The sequence below is a fragment of the Staurois parvus genome, unplaced genomic scaffold, assembly GCF_062004578.1.
Source record: "Staurois parvus isolate SC_StPar_1 unplaced genomic scaffold, SC_StPar_1.0 ptg000086l, whole genome shotgun sequence".
Lineage (NCBI taxonomy): Eukaryota > Metazoa > Chordata > Amphibia > Anura > Ranidae > Staurois > Staurois parvus.
Genome location: NW_028317882.1, coordinates 10,102,156 through 10,126,390, shown reverse-complemented (window position 1 = coordinate 10,126,390; position 24,235 = coordinate 10,102,156). Strand labels below are relative to the sequence as shown.

The 24,235-nt window shown below is 41.5% G+C and overlaps 1 protein-coding gene across 3 annotated transcripts in view; it reads right to left on the bottom strand.

Annotated features, from left to right (window-relative positions):
- Positions 1-24,235, bottom strand: part of PDE4C (phosphodiesterase 4C) — a 406,056-nt gene that overhangs the window by 178,496 nt on the left and 203,325 nt on the right. The window contains exon 1 of one of the 3 annotated variants that reach the window (XM_089670027.1): positions 14,887-15,682. The exons of the other annotated variants lie outside the window; for them this stretch is intronic. Coding sequence (XP_089526153.1) covers positions 14,887-15,017 — 131 coding nt within the window. The 5' untranslated portion in view covers positions 15,018-15,682. Of the gene's footprint in view, positions 1-14,886; positions 15,683-24,235 lie in introns of those variants that run through there. 3 annotated transcript variants of the gene reach the window in all.

Here is a 24,235-nt window from a genome sequence, read left to right as displayed (position 1 = left end):
CCAGGGTCACAGGCTGAGCACCCCTGTTGTAAGTGAAGCCAACTTTTTTTTCAATTTGGATACACTGGGGAAGGATTAGAACCTCTGTAAAACTTTAATGTCACTGGGACAGGAAGTGTCGAGAAAACAGGAACAGTTGTTACAGTGAAAATGGTCTAAAGAAGGATTTCTACTCACTTTAACCCTTTTGCTGGAGATTAGTTATAACCCCCTGAACATTCATTAAATTAGTTAAAACCCCCAAATATTATAATAATATGGATGATATGTTGGTAGTTGTTTTCAGTAGAAAATGAACTAAAGTTTATTTTAGTGCACAGAAACACAATATTTCATCCCAAGTTGTTGGTTAAATAGAAAAGAAGATGTGATGAGTAAATAGATACCAAACATGTCTAGCTTTAAAATTGTACATGCCCAAGAGATAGCAACTAACTTTGGTACCCAAAATTGTCCACAGGGGACACTTTAAAGCCTTTACAGGATATCAGTTTAGGGTTAACTTTGAATGATGGCCTTAGAACTATTGTTCCATCTGGAGTGCATGGCGATACTTAACATGTGTCGTGCAATAGTTGTTTTCATACACAGGTGCACCTGACACGAGTTTCTGTACATATGTGCATGAACTTTGGGCCTTAACATTTTTTTGGACATTGGTTAGTGCATGGATTCACCACTCATCAGATAATCACCACTGCAGCCCATGGTTTATTAGATGCCTGGACCATTGTTAACAAAGCAGCACTCCTCTGCTCTGTCTGCCTAATTTTTGCTGTGAAGTTCGGCCCACCCTTCCCTCCTCACTCCTTGTGATCTGCACTGCTGATATGGAAGACCTGCTGAGGTGTCTATTGGAGAAAGCAGAGTTTAAATTAGGAAAGGCTTGGTTCCACTACTGCCTTGAGCTACCTATTCATGCAGGTCAAGCCTTGCCCTCAGCAGCCGAAGTAACAACTAATAACTTTGCTCAGCTGGATGATGGCAAGCAATGCTACCCAGCTGATGGCCTAGTCCACAGTGGCTGCCATGCACGCAGCCAGCAGGGTCAGACCCAGAGCATCTACCTCCCTCTCAATTGTGGCAATCTCAAAGAACCACAAGAGCTTCAGCAACAACCCGTTTCTAATACCTATTGCCACAGACAGGCCTGCTCCAGACCTCCCAGGAAGAGATCTATCCCAGCCCAGCAATGGGGATGTGCTTCCAGATCAGCCTATGGATGAGAATTCAAATGTTTTCCCATCAGCTTCTTAGCTTTAAAAAATGAGTCATATAAATGGTTGGTTTGCCAATGTACTTTCTACTTTGTCTGATTTAGCTGCTAATGCTCATTCAGTTTGGTCTGGTTGTCAGCCATATTTAGAAAATATTCAACTATGGTTAATCCTATTGATTGTGATGTTGTAACTTTGTTTCTCTTGATATGTCTGCTAATTTGTCTTCAGAATTGTCAGTGTAATCAGCTGTGTCTTGTTCCTAGCAAATCTCCAGGTATTTGTAAATGTCATTTGAAGAAGGTTCTTCCCTGCAAACTTTCCTCCCTCGGTTTCCATTTATATCCTGCAGTTAAGGATAGGATTTGGAAGGAGAAATTTTTTTTCACTTCATTCTCCTCCGTCCATTCTTAAAGGATTTTCATAAGCCTGAAAAAAAAAAAATCTAAGGACAGATCCAGAGATGACAGGAGAAGAGCAACTATCCAAGGTTGGCTGTACCCTTTTGTGTCTACAACAAGCGAGACAAATTTCCACAGAAATGTTCCAGTATGTTTAAACATGTGAATGTTAGTTTCAGAGGCTTATTGGAGTTTTGATGGATTTGTATGGTCCATCTATGACAAAGATTTTCAGGAGCAGCATTCTGCCCACCCTGCCTTGAGTGGGAAAGGATGTAGGGCTTTGGCTGTGGTACAGCTTTTTAATGAAGCATCAAGTTAATCCAAAGGCCTCAGCATCTTGCCACTCTTTTTCACAAAGGATTCTGTTTTGCAACAACGACTTCCAACGACGTTGCTAACAATGACTCTAATAGCTGCAAATTCAAACATGAATGCTCCATTTGCAGTAATTCTCACTCAGCTGTCAGATGTTTTGGAAAATCTCTCTCTGCTCACCTATTGTTATCAAAAGATTTGGTGTCAAAAGGCCTGGATTTAAGTAAATTTGGATGCAATATGCTTGTAACTTTACAGTTACACACGGGTTATTTGGTACAAAGTGGAGATGGGTACCCTTGGGTTGAAAATGTGCCCTTTGTTCATATTTTTCTATTTATCATTCAAAATAAAAATAAGGACATTTCTTTAAAAGTTGCCGGTTCTTTTGATGCTCCCTCATTTTTATAATTTCATCTATCTCCTATTGGATTAGTACCTAAGAATGGGCTGGTTCTTTTAGACTTATCTACCATCTGTCTTTTTCTAAAGGTCAATATTCAAATGAAAAGGTGACTCTGTCTTTGGCTTCTGTTTCCTACTCTTCCTTTGATGAGGCCCTTTCTCTCTCACTATTTTGATTCTGCTTCTTTGCTCATTAAGGCTAACATACAGTTGACTTTTCCCAGTTAATCCCTCATGTTCCAATTCCCTGGGTTGCCATTCTGAAGGACATTTTATAGATTATCACCTATGGGCTATTTGCTATTATCATGAAGCCTTTTACTCTTTTGTACAGGTCCTGTCACAACAATGCTTGGGAGGTGGGATTATGCACTACTTGCATGGTTTTCTTTTCATTAGCCCTTCACATTCTTTGCTTTTCTCTTTTCTGCCAGTTTTTTTTCCTTGCCCTCCCTTTTCTTTTGGCTCATGAGAAAACTGCCCTACCCTCTATATCTTTAGTTTTTCTTGATATTGAGATTTATGCTTTGGCTGTGCAGGTTACATTACCATAAGACAGTCTTCAGCATTATGTGTTTACTATCAGAATTTAAATCTAAGTGGAAAGTTCTCCCTAAATATGTCCAAAATAGGGGTTTGTGGCTAGAATCATCCTGGTAGCTGGAGTTTTTGTTCGCCACCTGGCTTTTTAAAAATATAAATTTTTACATATTTTGATGTTTTGCCCTAATTTAATAGCTCTGCATTCTGACAAGACAAGTTTGTAGATTATTTTGCCTTAGTGTTCTTTAAAGATGTGGTACGTTCAATGGGTTTTGGTGCCTTTTGGGACAGCCATTGGTGTATTACTCAATAGCATGATTCTTGGAAATTGGACGCTGCTTTAGAGAGCATGGTTCTTTTAGAGCTTTTTCCTGTTTTAGTTGCCAAAGTAATTTGGGGTGATCAGTTTAGAAATTGTAGAATCCTTTAACATACTGACAATAAAGGCATTTATTTCGCTATAAACTGTCTCACCTCTAAATATGAGATGGTTGTTAAAATGCTACGCCACCTAGTATTTTGTTGTATGTAGCAGAATATTTAGTAAAACTCCCTGCACCATTTGATTATTTTCCTATTGGTTCAAGTGGTATCCCTTTTGCTCTTCCTTACTCTTTTTTTTGAGATGCTTATAAAGCTTTGTCTTATCTTTTCTGTTTACAGCAACTAGGTTTGAGTGTCTCCTCCATTACCTACATGCCCTAAAGGGTTTCACAGTTTCACAAAGTTCTTGATGCACCTTCCTTTTTTTATCATTGTGTCAAGTATGCCTGGTTCTTAAAGAATATGAATCAGTTTTTTTCAGTGGACCGAAGAAGGCCTATCACCTCTGATTAATTCACTAGATTTAAAAAAAAAACATATTAGTGCTGTGCTATGTATATAACATGAATGCAAAAAAATGTGATAAACTGTGATGATCTTAAATATGAATATATAGATATGAACACAAATAAACAAGTCTTGTGATTATTCACATATGAGCAAGTCCATATGTAAAAAGGTGAACTTGATTCAGGATCAAACCATACAGTCAATGACTCCTGTGATTATTTGAAACTTTGTACCCAAAAAAACCCGTGTGTAAAAGGGTGAAATCCACTCAGACTTGACCAAACAGATGTACAGGCCACCACCAAAACCCCTTAGGGTATGCACACACCTCTCAGATGGGCCCATCTATATAGGGGCCAAAAAAACTTTTGAATACTAAACCCACAGTCTCTGCTGTAGGTGGATATTTTCATGGACAAAATTGCTCTCTCTGTCAGAACCACATACACAGTGGTAACTCAACCTCAAAAGCAACTGTCAGGCACCCAGTCTGTCTTTGTCATCAGCTACATCAAAAAGAATGTCATTATGGTCCAGAATGCCACCATCACCATGTTCTTGAACTTGAATCCAGTAGAAGACCTCAAGAGCTGAGAGGCTTTGATTGTCTCACCTGAGTGGACTATATAAATATACTCAATACACTGAGTATTTTTTATTTTGTTTATTTTGTCACGTTGATTGCATACAAGTTATTTACATACTGTAGCACTAATGTGTTTATCTATGATTTTATGCATATATTGTTGTGCTTGAGACTTTGTTCACAATTTTTTTTATGTGCAAATTTATTTATTGAAGTTCACTAGTGAGTGAATCCCTTTTGGTTCTTGGGTGATTTTGAAATTCCATTCCTAATTGTACTATTTGTCCTATTGCAACTGTTTGAACGTATTGGTCTGTTCAGTCTCAGGGTTCCTTTTTGACTCTTCCCCTCTCACAGTTTTTCAGTTTCAGCCGTTCTTTCCTAAGACTCTTAGGGCCTGTTTACACCATGGTGCAGAGCCATCAGTTTTTCTGCACAAGTTCTGCAAAGGCACAACAAATTCAATTGTTCTCTCTGTGCCCTGTTCACACCACACTAGTATCACGTGTATAAAACTCTTTGCAGCACGCATGAAAACCAATGGAAACTGATGTCTTTGCAACTGAAATCTGCATGTCAGTTTCCATCTGTTTTTCTGCACGAAGCTTGTGAATGAGGCCTTACTGCTCTAGGCCTTTCTCAGTTTTGCAGATCATCTCACTCCATTAGACAAGTTGCTATGACTGAGGCTATCATTTCTGGCCTCTCGGCAGAATTTATTCAATTCAGAGGACTGGTAGATAGAACAGCAGTAGAAATAAGTTATATTCACCATTTTCTCCTATTATCTTTACTGTGTTCTCTGCTAGGTGACTAAAAAAAAACATAGTTTGGATATTTGGTCATTCGTTAACCTTTTGGGCCTGAAATAGAGAGCTACGATAAACAGAGACAATGATTTGGGTAAAATCTTCAGACATACTTTCTGACAAAAAAAGGGTCTACTCTACTTTAGGTTTATATACCCTTATACTATGTTGTTTTTTTTTTTTCAGATTATCCCTATAGTTAAGTTACCTAAATAAGGTCAGTAAATGGATTAATAGGAGCATCATCAACATTACAAAACAGTTTACTCTTATACCAAACCTTTGTTGTGTCTTATTTGCTGCTATGTCCGATCTTCCAAAATATACCCAATTTTTCCCATTTTTAATGACACCATGGAAGAAACTGGCAGCACCACTTGATAATGATGTGGCATTACATACTCTTCAGCATTCACAAATCTTCACAGAAAAACGTCAAGAGCAAAATTATAATTTGTGAGAATGAAATTGTGCTTTTGTGTGTATTGGGATCAATTCTGCCTTAAAGCACTGAGATAATTGCTCAGCTATAAGTGTTTAGGAAAAACACTAGTAAACGTCTACTAAAATGCAAGCTCAGAGATAGATGCAAGTTTGTGCATTCCTTCTATGTAAGTAGTATCATACAACGCAAAATTAAAGTTAAAGTATTCGCTTAGAAAACTTTTAGTACAGATTCCAAGAAAATAATTATTTTCTACTGATTTTTGTACATGACTGGTATTTGTAAAATTGTACTTTTCAGGATACTGAATCCTTCTAGGGAAATGACGTATACGTCCTAGGATGTTTTCTGGTTTTCCTGTGCTGGGCTCTTAAGTTTAACCCTATTTTACCTGTGCTGGCTTTCTCTGTACTAAGAACCATGGAAGCTGCTGTTTCTAACCTCTCTATATGAAAATGCTAGCTTTCTCTCCAATGCCAATCCCACAGGTTTTATAAATTTCATTGATTTGGAACAAGGATGTAGATCAGTTGTTCTGACATTGTTTGCTGCATGCTTGTTGCATGTCAGTAATCCAAAGTAATGAAGCCAGAGACAGCATTTGCAGAGAGAGGACAGCAATATTCTTCTCAATACAGAATTACTTTAAACTGTCATTGCTTATGTAATAACATATTAAACAGACAGGACAAAGGTCAGTAATAATCAACTTACTGTAGTTAGATCAGTATAATATGAATTCTAGTGACTATGGGATTGTGCACATTACAAATTGTTCTGGTCTGCAGCGGGACTGTAAGTGAAGCTTGTAGGTATTTGTTCAAGAGACTCAATGATACTTTGGACCTGTGTAAACTATGTTTATGTCTCCTGTGTTCCAAGCGCAGAATGCTGTAGGGACAATGTACACAAGATTTTCATATACAGGGAAACAAATACTTTGCCGATAGGTGTCATGTCATTTGATACCACTTGCATTGTCAAAAACAGGTATTTAGAGAGGCTGCAACAAAACTAGCAGAGGCCTTTTGCCTGCAAATAAGGAGTTATCTGGTACTATTATACTATACTATTATATTATTATTGTGCACAGCTCTTCATTCCCCTCACTTCCGTGTCTCACTGGTTTTGCTGAGGCACCAGAAGCCACTGGCTCTTGCTGCTGTCAATCAAACCCAGTGATGAGGGAGCGGTGGATGGGGTGGAGTCCGGCTGACTGTGTCAATGGATGCAGCAGTGGGGCTCTGGAGCAAGTATACACAAGTGCCACCATGGGAAGTGGCTTCCTATTGGTCACTGGCCAGAGAGGAGGAGCACCGGCAGGGGATCCAAGAAGAGGAGATTTGGGTCAGCTCTGTGCAATTTCATTGCATAGCACAGGTACTTATAGAGATGTTTGTTATAAAAAAAAATTCCTTTATAATCACTTCAATACTGACCACAAAATCTTACAAAATGAATTACAACACATTACCACAGTGCACTAGATGTAAATGGGAATATAATTTTTTTTCTACTAAATACTTAGCTGCTCTAGTTGGTTTTTTTTTTATTTTATTTCTGCTTGAAAATCAAAAAGGATAAATACAACCGCATGTGTTCATTTCTTCCTAAAAATGTTAGTTGTAAATACAGTGTTTCCAGAGAAACAGCAAGACACCTATCACAAGTTGTACATATTTTCCATTTACGTAATACACAGAAGAATTCTAAGTGCAGGATTGCCTTTTCAGAGATTGCACTTGCAGTAAAGTCAGCTGACAATGGTAAACACTAAGATCCAATTCACACCTGAGTGATGTGAAATGCATTTATGAAGCACTTCAGTATGGAAAGAACTCTCCACTTTTTGCTGTGTGTGACCCTATTTCAGATTTTCTCTAATGGAGCCCTGGACAACAGGTTGCTCCTTGGAGCACTCCCTGTACATTACTTGAGTACCATCCAGTGGTTAAAACAAGTGGTACCATTTTTTTTCAGCCAGCTCCCAGGTTTTCAAGCAAAAAAGTGACATGGGAGGCTATAAAGTGGTCCTGAGAATTGACAGTGCCATGGGTCTTGGATCTATCGCTGCTCCGGGGAGCCTGGGACCATGGTGACAGAAATTAAGTTAAATGAAAGAGGTGTTAAAGATAAATTAAAATAAAAAAAAAATTAAAAGCAACCCTGTACCCCATGCACACTTGCAAATACAAATGTGCCTGTACTGTATGTAAATAGAAATTGTGTCCCACAGATATCAATGAAAATGGTACAGTGAGAGCAGTGATTCTATGGACATAGCTCACAGGTAACGTTTAACTGATGGTCTGTAAAGGACCTTTAAAGCTTCATCTATGGACAATTTAGGGTACTGTAATTTGTAGCTATTACATGAGTGCATACAATTTAAGGCCTTGATATGTTTGTTATCTATTTACAATGTACGTGACACAACCCCATCACCTATATTTTACCAAATAAGGGGTATTATATTGTGCTTGTGTGCACTAAAACTCATTCTGTTATTTTTTTCCCTGAAGATATAGATTTGGTAAAAATGTGTGCAAACATCATGCAATGTATAAATTGCAACTGACTGTAGGGCCTCTGCTTTCAGAAAATATTTAATTTGAAGCTCTGGGAGTGTGAAGTATTTTTCTAGCAAAAAATGCATTTTTTAAATTGTGTGCAAATATTTTAAAAAATTTGCCATGGATGCAAAGTGGTTAATAACCACTATTTGTTATTTCTATTGGTTTGGTGGGTCCTGAATGCAGCAGAGAGTGGCAACGCTGCTCAATGCAGTATTCTCCTGTAAGTCCATGTTGGCTTGATAATGCACCTCCAAGCGATAGGTCCTTTAATCCCTGGGCTCACAGGAAATGAGATGTATGAGAGCCAGCCGGGTAGATATACGCTGGATGTCAAATCCCTGAATATGTACAGCTCTGGAGATAAAATGAGTACTGCAGCAGGAGCTGCTTTTTTCATGTTTAGCTAGACTGGGGAATATATTTTTGCATTTCTCATGAAGCAGGAGGTTTTAAGGAGGGAGGAGGAAGGAAGTGCAAGACCCAGCTATGCTGTCTGGTAAAGATGTTTACATCCCAGGTTAAGCATTTAGCAGGTAAGCAGTTCACATACATATTTCAAGTGTAAATTTAGTGGTTTGCCTGAAGTTCTAACAATACATGAATTTGGCACATTATAGAGCACATTTAGAACAGATGTTAAAATTAATGAGCTTATCACAGGGAAAAGGCATGTTATGTTTCATTACTAACAAGGGCTAAACACGCTGTTAAACAGAAATATCAGCTGATCTGTAATATTCGAAGCGACACTAAATCTCTCTAAAATATTTTATGTTCATATGTTCATCATTTCACCGTCACTGTAGAGCAACTGACTAACTACTATTCGTTCTAACACAGCTAGCAGATTTTGTGTGCTAGCACTAACCTGAAATTATCCTTTGTGGTCTCTGGTCCCAGCCATTAACCTATTAAACAGGCAGGCACTGCATGATGGGCAGCTAATGTATATTTCTCTATTGTATATTTCTCCTTCTTTGGTTGCAGCACTAGCTCCTGACCAAGTAAAGATTCTTCAGTGCAAGGATTACCAGTTGAGAGGTACAAGAGGAAATCGTTGGTGGACAAGATGTTGCTAAAGGGAGCTGTCTGAGATCCATATTTTGGGATCCCCTTGATTTTGTCATATGCAGTATTGCAGTGCAATAGCAGTTGGGTTAACTGAATTTTACAAGGATACATCAAAATTGATTTCCTGCTTTTCTGGAAGAGAGTAGCATGATCATGTACTATTAATAACTTAAACTATAGTGACAACTTATTGACAAATACAGTTTCAACTCTTAACTCTGGTTCACACTGATGTGGTGCGGCACATCGCATGTGATTCGCACAGGAACCGCACCGCATACTTGTGCAAATCACATGCGATTTCTGTGTGGTGCAATTTGAGCCATACATTTTGTATGGCTTAAATCACACCACAGCCGCAGCAAAATAGTGCAGGACTCTTTTTTTTTTGTTCGCACCAGAATAGGATTGCAAGTGTGTTCAAACCCATGCGGTCCAATTCTGGACATCGCACCGCATTTTGCGAACCAATTTTGCGGTGTTTTTAACTTAAAATACACACTCGCAGCGGTTCGCTTGAATGAGGTGCGATTATGATGCAGTGCGGAAATCACACAGAAACCAGTGCAAATACTGCACCGCATCAGTGTGAACCAGGGCTTAAAGTGCATCTAAACCACAAAAAACAATCTGTATGTGTGGTAGCTGCATTTGTTTTATTTTCTTTAGGCCTTTTCCTTTATTTTCACTAGGTGATCCAGCCAGTAAGTCTGTTATGAATCAACCTTTAAACAGACCAGGCTGTATAGCAAATGACATAAAATAAAGCAGCGCTGAAATAGTGACAATATGACAAAAAATTGTCCACTAAAAGTCTTGTTCATATGAACGTATCCAGTGTCAGATGTGAATTCAGAATTGGTGATCCGTGTGGAAATGGCTGGAAAATGCACTCACCAGAAGTAAGACACATAAACGCAGTGTGCATTTAAAGCTCATGGGTCATCAATCCAGAGGGAAGTAAAGCTGGTCCGGTTACAGGAATGGTGGGTCCCTCCTCCGTAAATGCAGCAACAGATCTTCCTTCTCACGATTAGAAGTAGAATTCCAAGATCCAGGTTCTGCAAGCAAAAGCTCCTCAAGGGAGTTTTAGGGAAGGACACCCATAGTGAAGTAGGTCATAAAAGGCAGCTTTATTCAAAATAGTGATATCCAATTCAAAGCAGGCAGGTATCATACAGATGTGTCAGCAAGACAACTAACCCTGGCACTTCGAATAGTGGCCGCCGGGCCTCCACGTGGCTCCGGCGGCGTAGCGTCTCGACGTCCAGGCTCCTCCTTACGCGTTACGTGCGCACGCACATCTTCAGAGGTATGGAACCATATGGTTCCATACCTCTGAAGATGTGCGTGCGCACGTAACGCGTAAGGAGGAGCCTGGACGTCGAGACGCTACGCCGCCGGAGCCACGTGGAGGCCCGGCGGCCACTATTCGAAGTGCCAGGGTTAGTTGTCTTGCTGACACATCTGTATGATACCTGCCTGCTTTGAATTGGATATCACTATTTTGAATAAAGCTGCCTTTTATGACCTACTTCACTATGGGTGTCCTTCCCTAAAACTCCCTTGAGGAGCTTTTGCTTGCAGAACCTGGATCTTGGAATTCTACTTCTAATCGTGAGAAGGAAGATCTGTTGCTGCATTTACGGAGGAGGGACCCACCATTCCTGTAACCGGACCAGCTTTACTTCCCTCTGGATTGATGACCCATGAGCTTTAAATGCACACTGCGTTTATGTGTCTTACTTCTGGTGAGTGCGTTTTCCAGCCATTTCCACACGGATCACCAATTCTGAATTCACATCTGACACTGGATACGTTCATATGAACAAGACTTTTAGTGGACAATTTTTTGTCATATTGTCACTATTTCAGCGCTGCACTATTTTATGTTATTGCTTTTAAGTTTTATTGGTTGCTTAGAGTGCTCAGCCGCTATCAGGATTAGCGCTCACTGCTGTTGTTTTCTTATGTATAGCAAATGAGGGTGGAGACAAACCATTCATTACAGGTACTTATTTAATGCCATCAATTTACGCAGCCCTTTACATATATATATATATATATATATATTTACATATACACAGTATCTCACAGAAGTGAGTACACCCCTCACTTTTTTGATAAATATTTTATTATATATTTTCATGTGACATCACTGAAGAAATGACACTTTGCTACAATGTACAGTAGTGAGTGTACAGCTTGTATAACAGTGTACATTTGCTGTCCCCTCAAAATAACTCAACACACAGCCATTAATGTTTAAACCGCTGGCAACAAAAGTGAGTACACCCCTAAGTGAAAATGTCCAAATTGGGCCCAAAGTATTAATATTTTGTGTGGCCACCATTATTTTCCAGCACAACCTTAACCCTCTTGGGCATGGAGTTCACCAGAGCTTTACAGGCTGCCACTGGAGTCCTCTTCCACGCCTCCATGACGACATCACGGAGCTGGTGGAAGTTAGAAACCTTGCGCTCCTCCATCTTCCATTTGAGGATGCCCCACAGATGCTCAATAGGGTTTAGGTCTGGAGACATGCTTGGCCAGTCCATCACCTTTACCCTCAGCATCTTTAGCAAGGCAGTGGTTGTCTTGGAGGTGTGTTTGGGGTCGTTATCATGTTGGAATACTGCCCTGCGGCCCAGTCTCCGAAGGGAGGGGATCATGCTCTGCTTCAGTATGTCACAGTACATGTTGGCATTCATAATTTCCTCAATGAACTGTAGCTCCTCACTGCTGGCAGAACTCATGCAGTCCAGACCATGACACTCCCACCACCATGCTTGACTGTACGCAAGACACATTTGTATTAGTACTCCTCACCTGGTTGCCGCCACACACACTTGACACCATCTGAACCAAATACGTTTATCTTGGTCTCATCAGACCACAGGACATGGTTCCAGTAATCCATGTCCTTAGTCTGCTTGTCTCCAGCAAACTGTTTGCGGGCTTTCTTGTGCATCATCTTTAGCAGAGGCTTCCTTCTGGGACGACAGCCATGTAGACCAATTTGATGCAGTGTGTGGCGTATGGTCTGAGCACTGACAGGCTGACCCCCTTCAACCTCGGCAGCAATGCTGGCAGCATTCATACGTCAATTTCCCAAAGACAACCTCTGGATATGACGCTGAGCACGTGCACTCAGCTTTTTTGGTCGACCATGGCAAGGCCTGTTCTGAGTGGAACCTGTCCTGTTAAACTGCTGTATGGTCTTGGTCACCATGCTGCAGCTGAGTTTCAGGGTCTTGGCAATCTCCTTATAGCCTAGGCCATTTTACATAGAGAACCAATTCTTTTTTTCTGATCCTCAGAGAGTTCTTTGCCATGAGGTGCCATGTTGAAGTTCCAGTGACCAGTATGAGAGAGTGAGGGTGGTAACACCAAATTTAACATGCCTGCTCCCCATTCACACCTGAGACCTTGTAACACTAGCGAGTCACATGACACCTGGGAGGGAAAATGGCTAATTGGCCCCATTTGGACATTTTCACTTAGGTGTGTACTCACTTTTGTTGCCAGCGGTTCAGACATTAATGTAATGACTGTGTGTTTTGTTATTTTGAGGGGACAGCAAATTTAAATTTTTATACAAGCTGTACACTCACTACATTGTAGCAAAGTGTAATTTCTTCAGTGATGTCACATGAAAAGATATAATAAAATATTTACAAACATGTTAGGGGTGTACTCACTTCTGTGAGATACTGTGTGTATATATATATATATATATATATATATATATATATATATACACACACACACACTATACTGCCAAAAGTATTGGGACACCCTTCCAAATCATTGGACTCAGGTGTTCCAATCACCTCCATGGCCACAGGTGTATAAAATCAAGCACCTAAGCATGCATACTGCTTCTACAAACATTTGTGAAAGAATGGGTCGCTCTCCGGAGCTCAGTGAATTCAAGCGTGGTACCATGATAGGTTGCCATCACTGCAATAAATCCATCCGTGAAAGTTCCTTGCTACTAAATATTCCACAGTCAACTATTAGTGGTTAACTGTTATAACAAAGTGGAAGCAACTGGTAACAACAGCCATGAAGTGGTAGGCCACGTAAAATGACAGAGGGGGGTCAGCACATGCTGATGCGCACAGTACCTGGGTTTGGTGGTTGAACAGTACTTGCCTGACTGCATTGTGCCAAGTGTAAAGTTTCGTGAGGGGGGAATCTGGTGTGGGGTTGTTTTTCAGAGGTTTGACCTGGCCCCTTAGTTCCACTGAAGGGAACTCTTAAGGCATTAGCATACCAAGATATTTTGGACAATTTCCATGCTCCCAACTTTGTGGGAACAGTTTGGGGATGGATCCTTTCTGTTCCAACATGACTGTGCACTAGTGCACAAAGCAAGGCATAAAGACATGACATGGATGAGCAAGCTTGGGGTGGAGGAACTTGGCTGGCCTGCACAAAGTCCTGACCTCAACCCAATAGAACACCTTTGGGATGAATTAGAGTGGAGACTGTGAGCCAGGATTTCTTGTATGACATCAGTTCCTGACCTCACAAATGCTCTTCTGGAAGAATGATCAAACATTCCCATAGACACACTCCTAAACCTTGTGGATAGCCTTCCCGGAACAGTTGAAGCTGTTATAGTTGTAAAGGGCAAGCCAATTCAATATTGAACCCTACAGACTAAGACAGAGATGCCATTAACGTTCATGTATGTGTAAAGACAGGCGTCCCAATACTTTTGGCAATATAGTGTGTGTGTGTATATATATATATATATATAATATTCACATCAGTCCCTATCTTCAAGGAGCTTACAATCTAAGGTCCCTAACTCACATTCATACATACACATAGTGGAGCCAATTTAGATAGGAGCATAATAACCTACCAGCATGTCTTTGGAGTATGGGAGTACACCCATGCAGGCACAGGGAGAACATGCAAACTCCAAGCAGGTACAAATGACGGGGGTGCTTACAACGGTGAGCTTTTATTCATTTGTGTAAAACCTTTATCCTAAAATTCCTCCAACACTTCCCTGCCCCACACTTACATTGTTGCTCTCCAAAGGTGTCTCCGTTGCTCCTCCAGTGGAATGGTGACACCCTAAGGAATTATGTTTCAGGCCAGATCAACAGGTGAAAAAAAGGAAAAAAGCCTAAGAGAAAACTAAAGTAGCCACCACATTTTGGGCCCATTCACACTAGGAACTGCATTGAAATCACACAGGAATGAATTAAGCCCATTCATTTTGAGCTGAAATTGCACCACACCGCACCAGAAGTAGTGCATGTATCACTTTTTGAAACACATTGCAACTGGATCGCATGGTGCTTTTGTACCATGCGATCGAGTGTGGGCAAATACACTGCGTTTACAACCTGCATTTGGGGTGTCATTAACTGTGCACTGACCCTGCTGCAGATAGCAAGGGAAGTGCAACAGGAACGCGGGTTTCCTGCACCACATTCTAGTGTGAACATGCCCTTAAGGTTTGGTAAACTGTTATATTATACATTTTTTTGGGGGGGTTAGACACTACGAATAACAACAGAAGGAGAAATGAGACATTGGGCTCAATTTCAGTCCAAGGCAAGTATTCTAATAAATCTAGCAAGCAACAGGGGTTATATTTATATTATATTTTAAATCACAATATTTATTTGCATAAGAACTAAACAAAAAATAGTTACCGTCTCCTCCTTGTTACAATATCAATGGGTCTGTTAACTGCACACGGAGAGCCATAGACGTGTCCTTTGCAGATCTTACGTCCTGCACAGTCCATAAGAGCTAGGAATCCACAATTTGAAGGCAAACTCATGTCCACTTCTTTGTATTTCAATGACAGCCTGACCACAACTGTACTGTGTGATGCAGTACAGTGTGCTCACGGTTAATCAGGGTCCATATACAACACCCCTTAAAGCTCCCTTTAAAGTACATTTCCATCATCAGTAACAGCAAAGAAGCTTATGTGAGGCAAAGGTTTTTTTTAGTTCTGTCTTGGCAGAAATAAACGATGTTCGTTTTCAAATCTTTTTTGTCTTCATCGTTACATTTTAATGATCTGACCCACTCCAGTCTTTAGCATCCAATAAGTCACGTTACGTCAACCAAGCATCTGTCAGATGCCAGAAAAAAAGCTGAAAGATTCCCTTGCTGCGCTGCTGAAATCAGTGCTGCAGTACTAGTGCGTCTAATGCCCCTATTTGTCTGAAGTCTTCAGAGCTATATCTGTATCCGTTACCTTGGAGAACAGGGCAAAAAGTAGCCACAAATGAGTTTCTAAAAATAGTAGGTTGCAGGAGGTGTGTAAAAATGTAAAAAGCCAAAGAGACCGATAGCGAGGAACTGTCAGTAAAAAGAGTTACAATGCAAAGGTAAGAAGTGTTCAGAGCTCAGAACGCAGACGTCTCCTGTGGTTTCTGTGCGACAGCTGGAAAATAGTGCAGTGAAGAAATGCCACCAGTGTAGGATACTGAGCTATCTCTCCTTCTTTAACAGCTGTGATGTCACTGTCACTGTACTCCAGCTGGGGGAGGGCCAAGCCTCACTCTTTCTATGTGCAAATATTTCCCTTTAAAGCAGCAGTTCCACCTCCAAACAGAGAATACTATATACACCCCCTGCCTCTATCGCCTGATTTAACTTGCTACTATATGCAGGTTTTCTCCCTGGCTTCACTGGAGTTATTTTTAGACGGCTTGATAAATTATCATGCAATAAAATCTAGCCACAATTGCTTTTGGTCTACATACACACATATTCAATGAATGGCAGCACAGACTTGCTATCCAGCTTTTTGTATGCAAACTGTATCAGTATAAGCTAGTCAACACTAACAACATAAAATCGGAACTCGGCAAATGAGACAAAATCTATCCTTATAGTGGGTCCCACTCTGCACCACAAGGGTTAAATGCTTGTTCAGTCTATCGGGTGTAGGGATAAAGTATAAGTGCTTGTTCACACCATGCCCTCATTAAAATTGCGCAGGAATGCGCTGTGCGTTCATGTGCGATTCAACTCGCATGCAAAATGCACTGCTTTTGAGATCTGCAGCAAGTGTCAATAAAAAAGAGAACGACATTTCAAACACAGGTTGCAAATGCAGTGCGTTTGTCCATACCTGCCTGCATGGTACTTTTGTACTATGCGGTCCGGTTACACGGCGTTTTAAAAAGTAGTGCATGGTTTTTAATTGCCGATTATGTCTGCCCTATGGTCTCATAGCGGAACGATCCGTCTACTTTCTCATAACGTTCAGGGGCTTAACTCCCCCTCCAAACGCATAAAGGCCTTTAATTCATACTGCTCTTTTGGGGCGGACATAGTTGCCCTACAGGAGACGCATTTTCTACCTTCATTTACTCCACGATACGTACATAAAGATTATCCTGTCTGTTATTTTGCTAATGCCTCAGAGAAGAAACGGGGGTTGCCCTTTGCTTATCTCGTCGTCTTTCCTTTACCGAATCTAAAGTTATCCGGGACAAGGAGGGACGGTATCTTCTTGTGCAAGGACACCTGGGGGAACACTTGATTACTTTTTTAATTTACTACACTCCAAATACCAACCAGGTGGAATTTTTTCATTCCCTATTGAACTCTACGGCTAGCGAATTTGAAGGCGGTTATTCTGGCTGGTGACTCTAATTTAGCTTTAGATCAGATTTTGGGTCGTTCTCGAACCGCCGTGCTTCAGCCTCCTTCTAGACAAAGCCGTAAATTGGCCCAACTATTGTATTGGTTTGACTTTGTTGATGCTTGGAGAGAAGCTAACCCAACCTCTCGAGACTATTCCCATTACTCTAGGGCTCATAATTGTTATTCTCGCATTGACCATATATTTCTCCATACACATTCACTCCCTAGACTCCTCACTGCTAAAATCCTCTCCACGCCTTGGTCCGACCATGACCCGATTTCTATTACATTGTCCTCCGGGCTGCTTGGTAGGACTGCTTATAAATTTTTTACTTGGAGGGATAGACCTGGTACCTTATTGGCCTGCAAGTTGACTCCCAGACATTCTCCAACAGTTCTCCCTAAGCTCAGATTAGACGACGGCACTTTATCTCAAGATCCGGGTAAGATTCTTCAGAAATTTCACTCTTTTTACACTGAACTTTATAGTACGCCTCAGGGAGGTGCTTCTTCGTCTTTCGACTCCTTCTTGAGTTCTGTTTCTCTTCCCTGTCTCCAGGAGGCTCATAGGGAGTCGATGGAACGGCCCATTTTGAGTGCAGTGTATAGGGATGCTTTGAAATCTCTTGCTCTTTATAAAACCCCAGGACCGGATGGTCTTCCTCACAATTATTACAAAGTTTTCCCTGATATTCTGGTTCCCCATATGGTTCAATATTTTAATTATCTACGGGATGGGGGACTGGTACCCCCCGACCAAAATAAGGTATTCATTAGTGTCATCCCCAAACCCCTCAAAGATGTTTCTATAGTTTCCAATTACCGGCTCATCTCATTAATTAACTGTGATCTAAAGATTCTCACTAAAATTTTGGCCTTACACCTCCATAAATTCCTAACACTGTATGTTCATGATGATCAGTTAGGATTTATCAGCGGTTGACAAACATCAGACCAAATTCGCCGGACTTTAGCTTTGCTGTCAGCCGTACATTCTAATTGGGACAAATCTTCACAGAGGGAAATTTTATTGTTATCACTGGATATTCATAAAGCGTTTGACAGTCTATCGTGGGACTACCTATTTCAGATGTTAGATAGGTTTGGGTTTGGCTCTTCTTTTACGACCTTGCTACGGGCCCTCTATTCTAATCCTTCGGCTCAAGTTTCCATTCGTGGTTATTATTCAGCCTCCCTGTCGATAGGGCGTGGTACTAGACAGGGTTGTCCTCTCTCTCCACTATTATTCGCTCTGGCAATGGAATCGCTTGTGATCACCATTCGCTCTGATCCCACCATTCGCTACGGTCAGCGGGATCATAAACGCGCTCTATTTGCTGATGATGTCCTTATGTACATATCTGATCCTCGCACTTCTTTACCCAGTCTCCTTCACCTGTTTCATCGTTTCTCAGAGGCCTCCGGTCTTACTCTTAATTCCTCTAAAACAATTGCCTTAAATATTTTGTTGCCTGACTCGGAGGTTCGTTACCTTCAGGACAATTTTGATTTCCAGTGGGCCCCTCGTTCTCTCCCTTATCTGGGGATTCACCTCACGCAATCTTTTTCATCCTTATAAAAGACCAATTATCTTCCGCTCTTCAAGCGACTTAAATCTGATTTACTAGAATGGCAAGATTTCCCACTTTCCTGGTTTTGTAGAATCTACTCTATTAAAATGAATTTTTTACCGCGCCTGTTGTACTACTTTAGGACGTTACCGATCATGGTTCCCAAACGGAGGCTGCAATCTCTACATTTATCTGGAGGGGAAAGCGTCCTAGGGTCAACAGGTCAACTCTCTTTTCCCTAAAGAAGCATGGCGGTTTGGGACTTCCTAATCTCCTAGCTTATTTTCATGTGGCTCAGATAGCACAGTTAACTTGTACTACAGCCAGGGGTTATGTCCCCCAGTGGGTTGGCATTGAGGCCTTATCTTGCCATTCTTATGCTATTGGTGCTCTTATGTGGCTCCCCAGTCGCTTACGTCCTCCTATTTTGTGTCCTACGCTGTCCTATTCGTTGATGGTTTGGGACAGATGGCGGGATCGCAAACCTTTCTTTTCCACACATACTTCATTAGCTCCTGAGTTTATTCCTGGTGTGTCACCATCAATATTTCAATGGTGGATGAATAAGGGTTTGCTGCGTATTGGAGACTTCCTGGATGGACTTCGTCCTCGTTCTCTCCAGTATTTTCTGACACAGTACCAGATGCCTCCCGGAGAATTGTTTCGCTATTATCAAATTATCTCATTTATCTCTAGAAAACTTAAATTAATCGCGGAACCTTGTACCATCACTCCTTTTGAAGTTTCCTGTGGGGCAACTGGGTTGATGAGGGGTCGTTTGTCCATTGTTTATGCTTCCCTTGTCGATCCTCTCACTAAATTATCCTATATGACTCAATGGGAAAGGGACCTGAATAGCTCTTTAGATCTGGAAACTTGGCAAGCTTCGGCCCATTTTCTATCAAAGATATCGATTAATACTGCTCTTATCGAATCCAATTACAAAACGCTACTTTGTTGGTACTTGATTCCTATGCGCCTCGCTAAAATATGCCCTTCAGTATCACCTACTTGCTTCCAGCACTGCAGACAAGAAGGAACTATGTTCCATATTTGGTGGAAATGTCCAGTAGTGAATAGATTTTGGATCCGAATGTTTAATTTTATCTCCTCGGTTACGGGAATTAATATTCGTAGAGCACCGGAAGTGACCTTATTTCATCTGCTACCTGCTACCGTTCCCAAAAAATCGACTAAACTAATTCATTACTTCTTACTGGCGGCACGTATTACCATAGCTAGAAGTTGGAGACAATCATTGATTCCGCTAGACGGGGTTAAACAAAAACTTAATTGGATAATGGTAAATGATAAGTTAACTAGCATTGTCAATAATGATGAATCTAGATTTGAGGGGACGTGGGAGCCATGGATCAGATATATCTCCAATGCTTAATAACGCCGCAGCTGACTCTCATTTTCTCCCTCTCCCCCCCCCCCCTTTTTTTTTCTTGTCTTTTCTTCTCTCCTCCTTGTCTTAGTCTAGATCTTTCCTTTCGATCTCCCTATTCTTAACTTTTGTTCTTTTGAATTGGGGTTTTATATTTGTGGTTAATTTCTCTGACAATGCCCTTGTCCATCGTCTGTTGGAACGTTTGCTACCTGGTGAGAATGCTGTTTTTATATATATGCTTATATGTTCTATGACTTTGTTTATGCTCACCATTTCGCCATGTGGGCGGAAAAGTTATTGTTCCTATGCATACCACTGTAAACCAATTCTCCATAAAAATATTGAAGTATAAAAAGTAGTGCATGGGCTTGAAATCGCACCGCAAAGAGCTGCATGTAAATTGAGTTCCTGTGCAATTCTGATGCAGGCAAGGTGTCAATGGGCCCTAATACTTACTCTGTTACTGGTTCCGGCAGGCTTCCCCAATCTATGAGACCAGTTCAGCTTGTGCCTTTCTAAGAAGCTCTCTGCTGCAGTCGCATACTCCCCTCCCCCATGTACAATGCACTGTATGATCCTGTCTAACTTGGCCCTAGTATGTGTATGTATGAATGTGTGTTAGGGACCTTAGATTGTATGCCCCATGAGGGCAGGCTCTGATGTGAATGTACAATATATATGTAAAGCGCTGCGTAGATTGTCAACGCTATATAAGTACCTGTAATAAATAAATGTGATGAGGCCGAAGGACCTCCCACAGCCTGGAGCTTTTGCCAAAAGAGAACAGCACTGGAGCTGAGGGTAGGGTAAGTAATACAACTTAAGCTGGCCATAGATGGCCAAACAGTGTGTGGTTGCTTCTGCTTGACAGATGCTGGTATAACATGTTGGAGAATGTGTTCAATTGGGCTGCAGCTGCTGATCAGTGTATTCTGGCAGTGGGGAATCCCTGCTGTTAAAATACAATGGGGAAGATTTACTAAAACTGGTGCACACAGAATCTGGTGCAGTTGTGCATGGGAGCCAATCAGCTTCTAACTTCAGCTTCTAAAATTAAGCTTTGACAATAAAACCTGGAAGCTGATTGGTTACTGTATACAGCTGCACCATATTATGTGTGCACCAATTTTAGTAAATCACCCCCCATGTCTCAGTGCGGAGGATTTCTCTATCTACCTCGATTGTGTGAATGGAGGAATTTGTTTCTTTAAAATGATCCATCACCTTTTCTCTGAACTTCTAGACCTTATGAGCATTTAACCCCTGCAGTGTGTGTGGGGATCATTTTGCAAGGGTAGATTTTGCCTAATTCATTGAGTTCAGGTCTAAGGACAATCATGTGTAGACATGATATTGTGCAGTCATGTGTGGTATTTCACAGACGCCCATGGCTACATACGATCATCACACGACTGTCCATTACGTTAATGGTTGCAATTAATCACACCAGTCATGGGGGATTTCAGGACAATTTTCAGCCATTTGACGTAAATGTAAAACAGCTGTGTAGACTGGGAAATATAAAAGTGTCAGTCAAACTGTGCAACAGTTCTTAAAGCTGAACTCCAGGAAACCTGGAAATTCTCCTTTGCAATGGTGCTGCACCCGCACTGCAAGGGTTGCTGCCAAAAAGACCTAGGGGGCTTAGAGTAGAGTAGTAGTAGAACAGATCCACCGATGCTGCAGGCTACTTCGCACTGCTAGACAAGTCATTGCAGCCTCTTCTCCTCTATGCTCCAGCAGTCTAAGGTCTTGACATCATCCAGACCAATGTAGGGTCAATAGCCCTGAACTGGAAGTGAGGACCCTAAGGGGCAGGCAATCCTTTGTCAGAGTATGGGGGAGTGGTAAGATTGCTTATGCCATCTCCAAGACTAAATGAGCAGTTAAAGCGGAGTTCCACTCACACTGTAAAAAAATAAAAGTCAGCAGCTACAAATACTGTAGATGCTGACTTTTAAAAAACAGCCACTCAGCTGTCCCACGACCCCACGGTGTCCTCCCCGCAGCCTGTTTCACCGGCCGTCCTGTGTTCCAGGCGCCAGCATCTTCAGTGTGGGTACCCGGCTGTGACAGCTTGCGGCTTCACAGTCGGGTGTCCACTGCGCATGCGCGTGTAGCGCTGCACTTCCTGAATGGCCCCGTAGTCTTCTGAGACCTGTCATGTGTCCCAGAAGACTATGGGGAGGGAGGGTAGGAGGACAACTTCCGCTTCCAATCGCCTAGGCGATCGCAGTGGAAGTGTGGGAGTGGGTACCTGTCAATTTCGGTTAACCGCTCCCCAAAGGTGCCGATCCTTAATGGGGAGCGGGGGACCAGTCCTTAAAGTGGAATTTCCCCTTTTGGGTGGAACTCTGCTTTAACTCTTGCAGTAAGGGAGAAAACCCTCTGAAAGGGAAAATGTTGTTTTCCCAGAGGTCAGCTTTCACATGGTTCTTGAGTCTGAAGAAAAAAAAAGAAAAATTAAAAAGTCGGCAGCTACAAATACTGTTGCTGCTGACTTTTAATAAAAGAACACTTACCTGTGCAGGTATCCAGCATCGTCCTCATCTAAAGTAGTTCTTCGCCAGTCTTCGTGTTTCCAGCACCAGCATGTCTAGTGTGAGAAGTCAGCTGCAAATCATTGGGGCTTTACAGTCGGCGTCCCACTACGCATGCGCGAGCCGCGCTGCGCTTAGTGAATGGTCCCGCAGCCTCCTGGGACCTGTGACGTGTCCCAAGAGGTTGTGGGCAGTAAGGGGAGAGGGTACAAGTTTTGATGGAATCATCAAGGTGATTCCAGCAGAAGTAGGAACTAGTAGCTGCCAAAACTAGGTACCTGCTACCCACCAGAAAAAAAATTCACCTCCAATATTGTTAGAGGGAGTGGGCAAGATTCTTAAAAATGGAACATCCCGTTTCAGGAGAAGTTCCATTTTAAGTATATAGACACCCTTGTACCAGAGATGACACCTCTGACCAATTCCTATGAGCGAACGTGGTTAGGCGTGGGTGTTTGTGAGGGGTGACCAACATGGTTGGACCTTTTCCCTTGAGAGGAGAACCTGCTGAAGGGCCCTAGTGCAAGCACTCTTGGGTGATACAAGCATGTATGTTTATGAAAATATGTTTTAGAAAACATAAGAGTCATTTTAGGACCTGCTATCATGCATTAAGAGGCATTTAATTAATGTAGCCCAAAAAAGGGATGACAACGTACTTTACACACATGGTTTTTGCTTTGTGGTGTGCTGCACTGCAGGTGTGTTGCACTCTACTGTAAAAGTGCATTAGAATGCTATTCAAATTGAATGGCATTCAATGCATCATGCGTCAACATGCATTGCAGTAACAAATGAAAAAACACACACTACATAATACTGTATGTCTAAACAAATATTATCTCAGGAAAGCTGGTGCTATAGAATGCCCCTCAAGCAGCTCACAGTGCAATCTAGAGCCTTTGAGAGGTGCCTGGCATTGCACTATGGAAAGGGCAGAACAATACTCAAAATCAACTTTTCTGGAAGTCAAAGTTTGCAAATGGCAGATGCTGTAGATTCAGGAACAGGGTCAAGCAAGTGGCAGCTATTCTTCTACGCAAGCAATTGTTTAATGTACAAAAATAATGATAGGTTTCTTTTAATTGTAACTCGTTTAAACCAGTTAAGCCAGCTATAGATATCAGTGAATAAATGGTTGGACGTGCACATGCATGTCTTCTGGGAAAGTCTTTCTCCTAAACAGGAATGATTTCTCGGATAGTTTGAGGGTTTGAAGGTCAGAGATAGCTGCAGCAGGCAGTCCTGGCACCAAAGAAAGTGTAATCAGTCAGGCAAAGTTTGGTTGTCTGGGGCTGTTGGGAACAGTCTGATTGGGGACTGCTGTACTAAGACAATATGGCATGTTCCTTCCAATTATATGACTATCCTTCTTTAAAAATACCATTCTGTATTACTTTGTTGAGAGATCTTCTCACTCCAACATCATATACTGCTATTTTTGGCATAAAGAAATAGAATGCTGGAATCTCTCCTAGTGTTCCATAATAAAGACTATGAAAGATATGGCTTTTATAGTTAAAGGAGAACTCAAACCAGATGTTTACAACAAAAAGTGATTGGAGCTGCTCAGTGTCTCTATTTATGCACTATATTGTATATAGTAAATACTACCACACAGTGCACTTTCAGTTCCAGTCATCCACCAACTCTATCTGCCAGACAGTAAAAGTGGTTGTAAAGCTCAGATAAGAAATATGAACAAAGCATACCCCTCTATAGCGTGCACTTGTCTCAATCCAAAGCACTAAGTGTCATTTCTGCTTGCAGCCTCCTTCGTCTGCTATCAGCATGAATATATTTGGACAAGTTTTCCCCATACATAGAGAACAAAGCTAACAGGGGAGGGACCTCCAGCAGATGCACAAAGTGTTGGCGATATAATAAT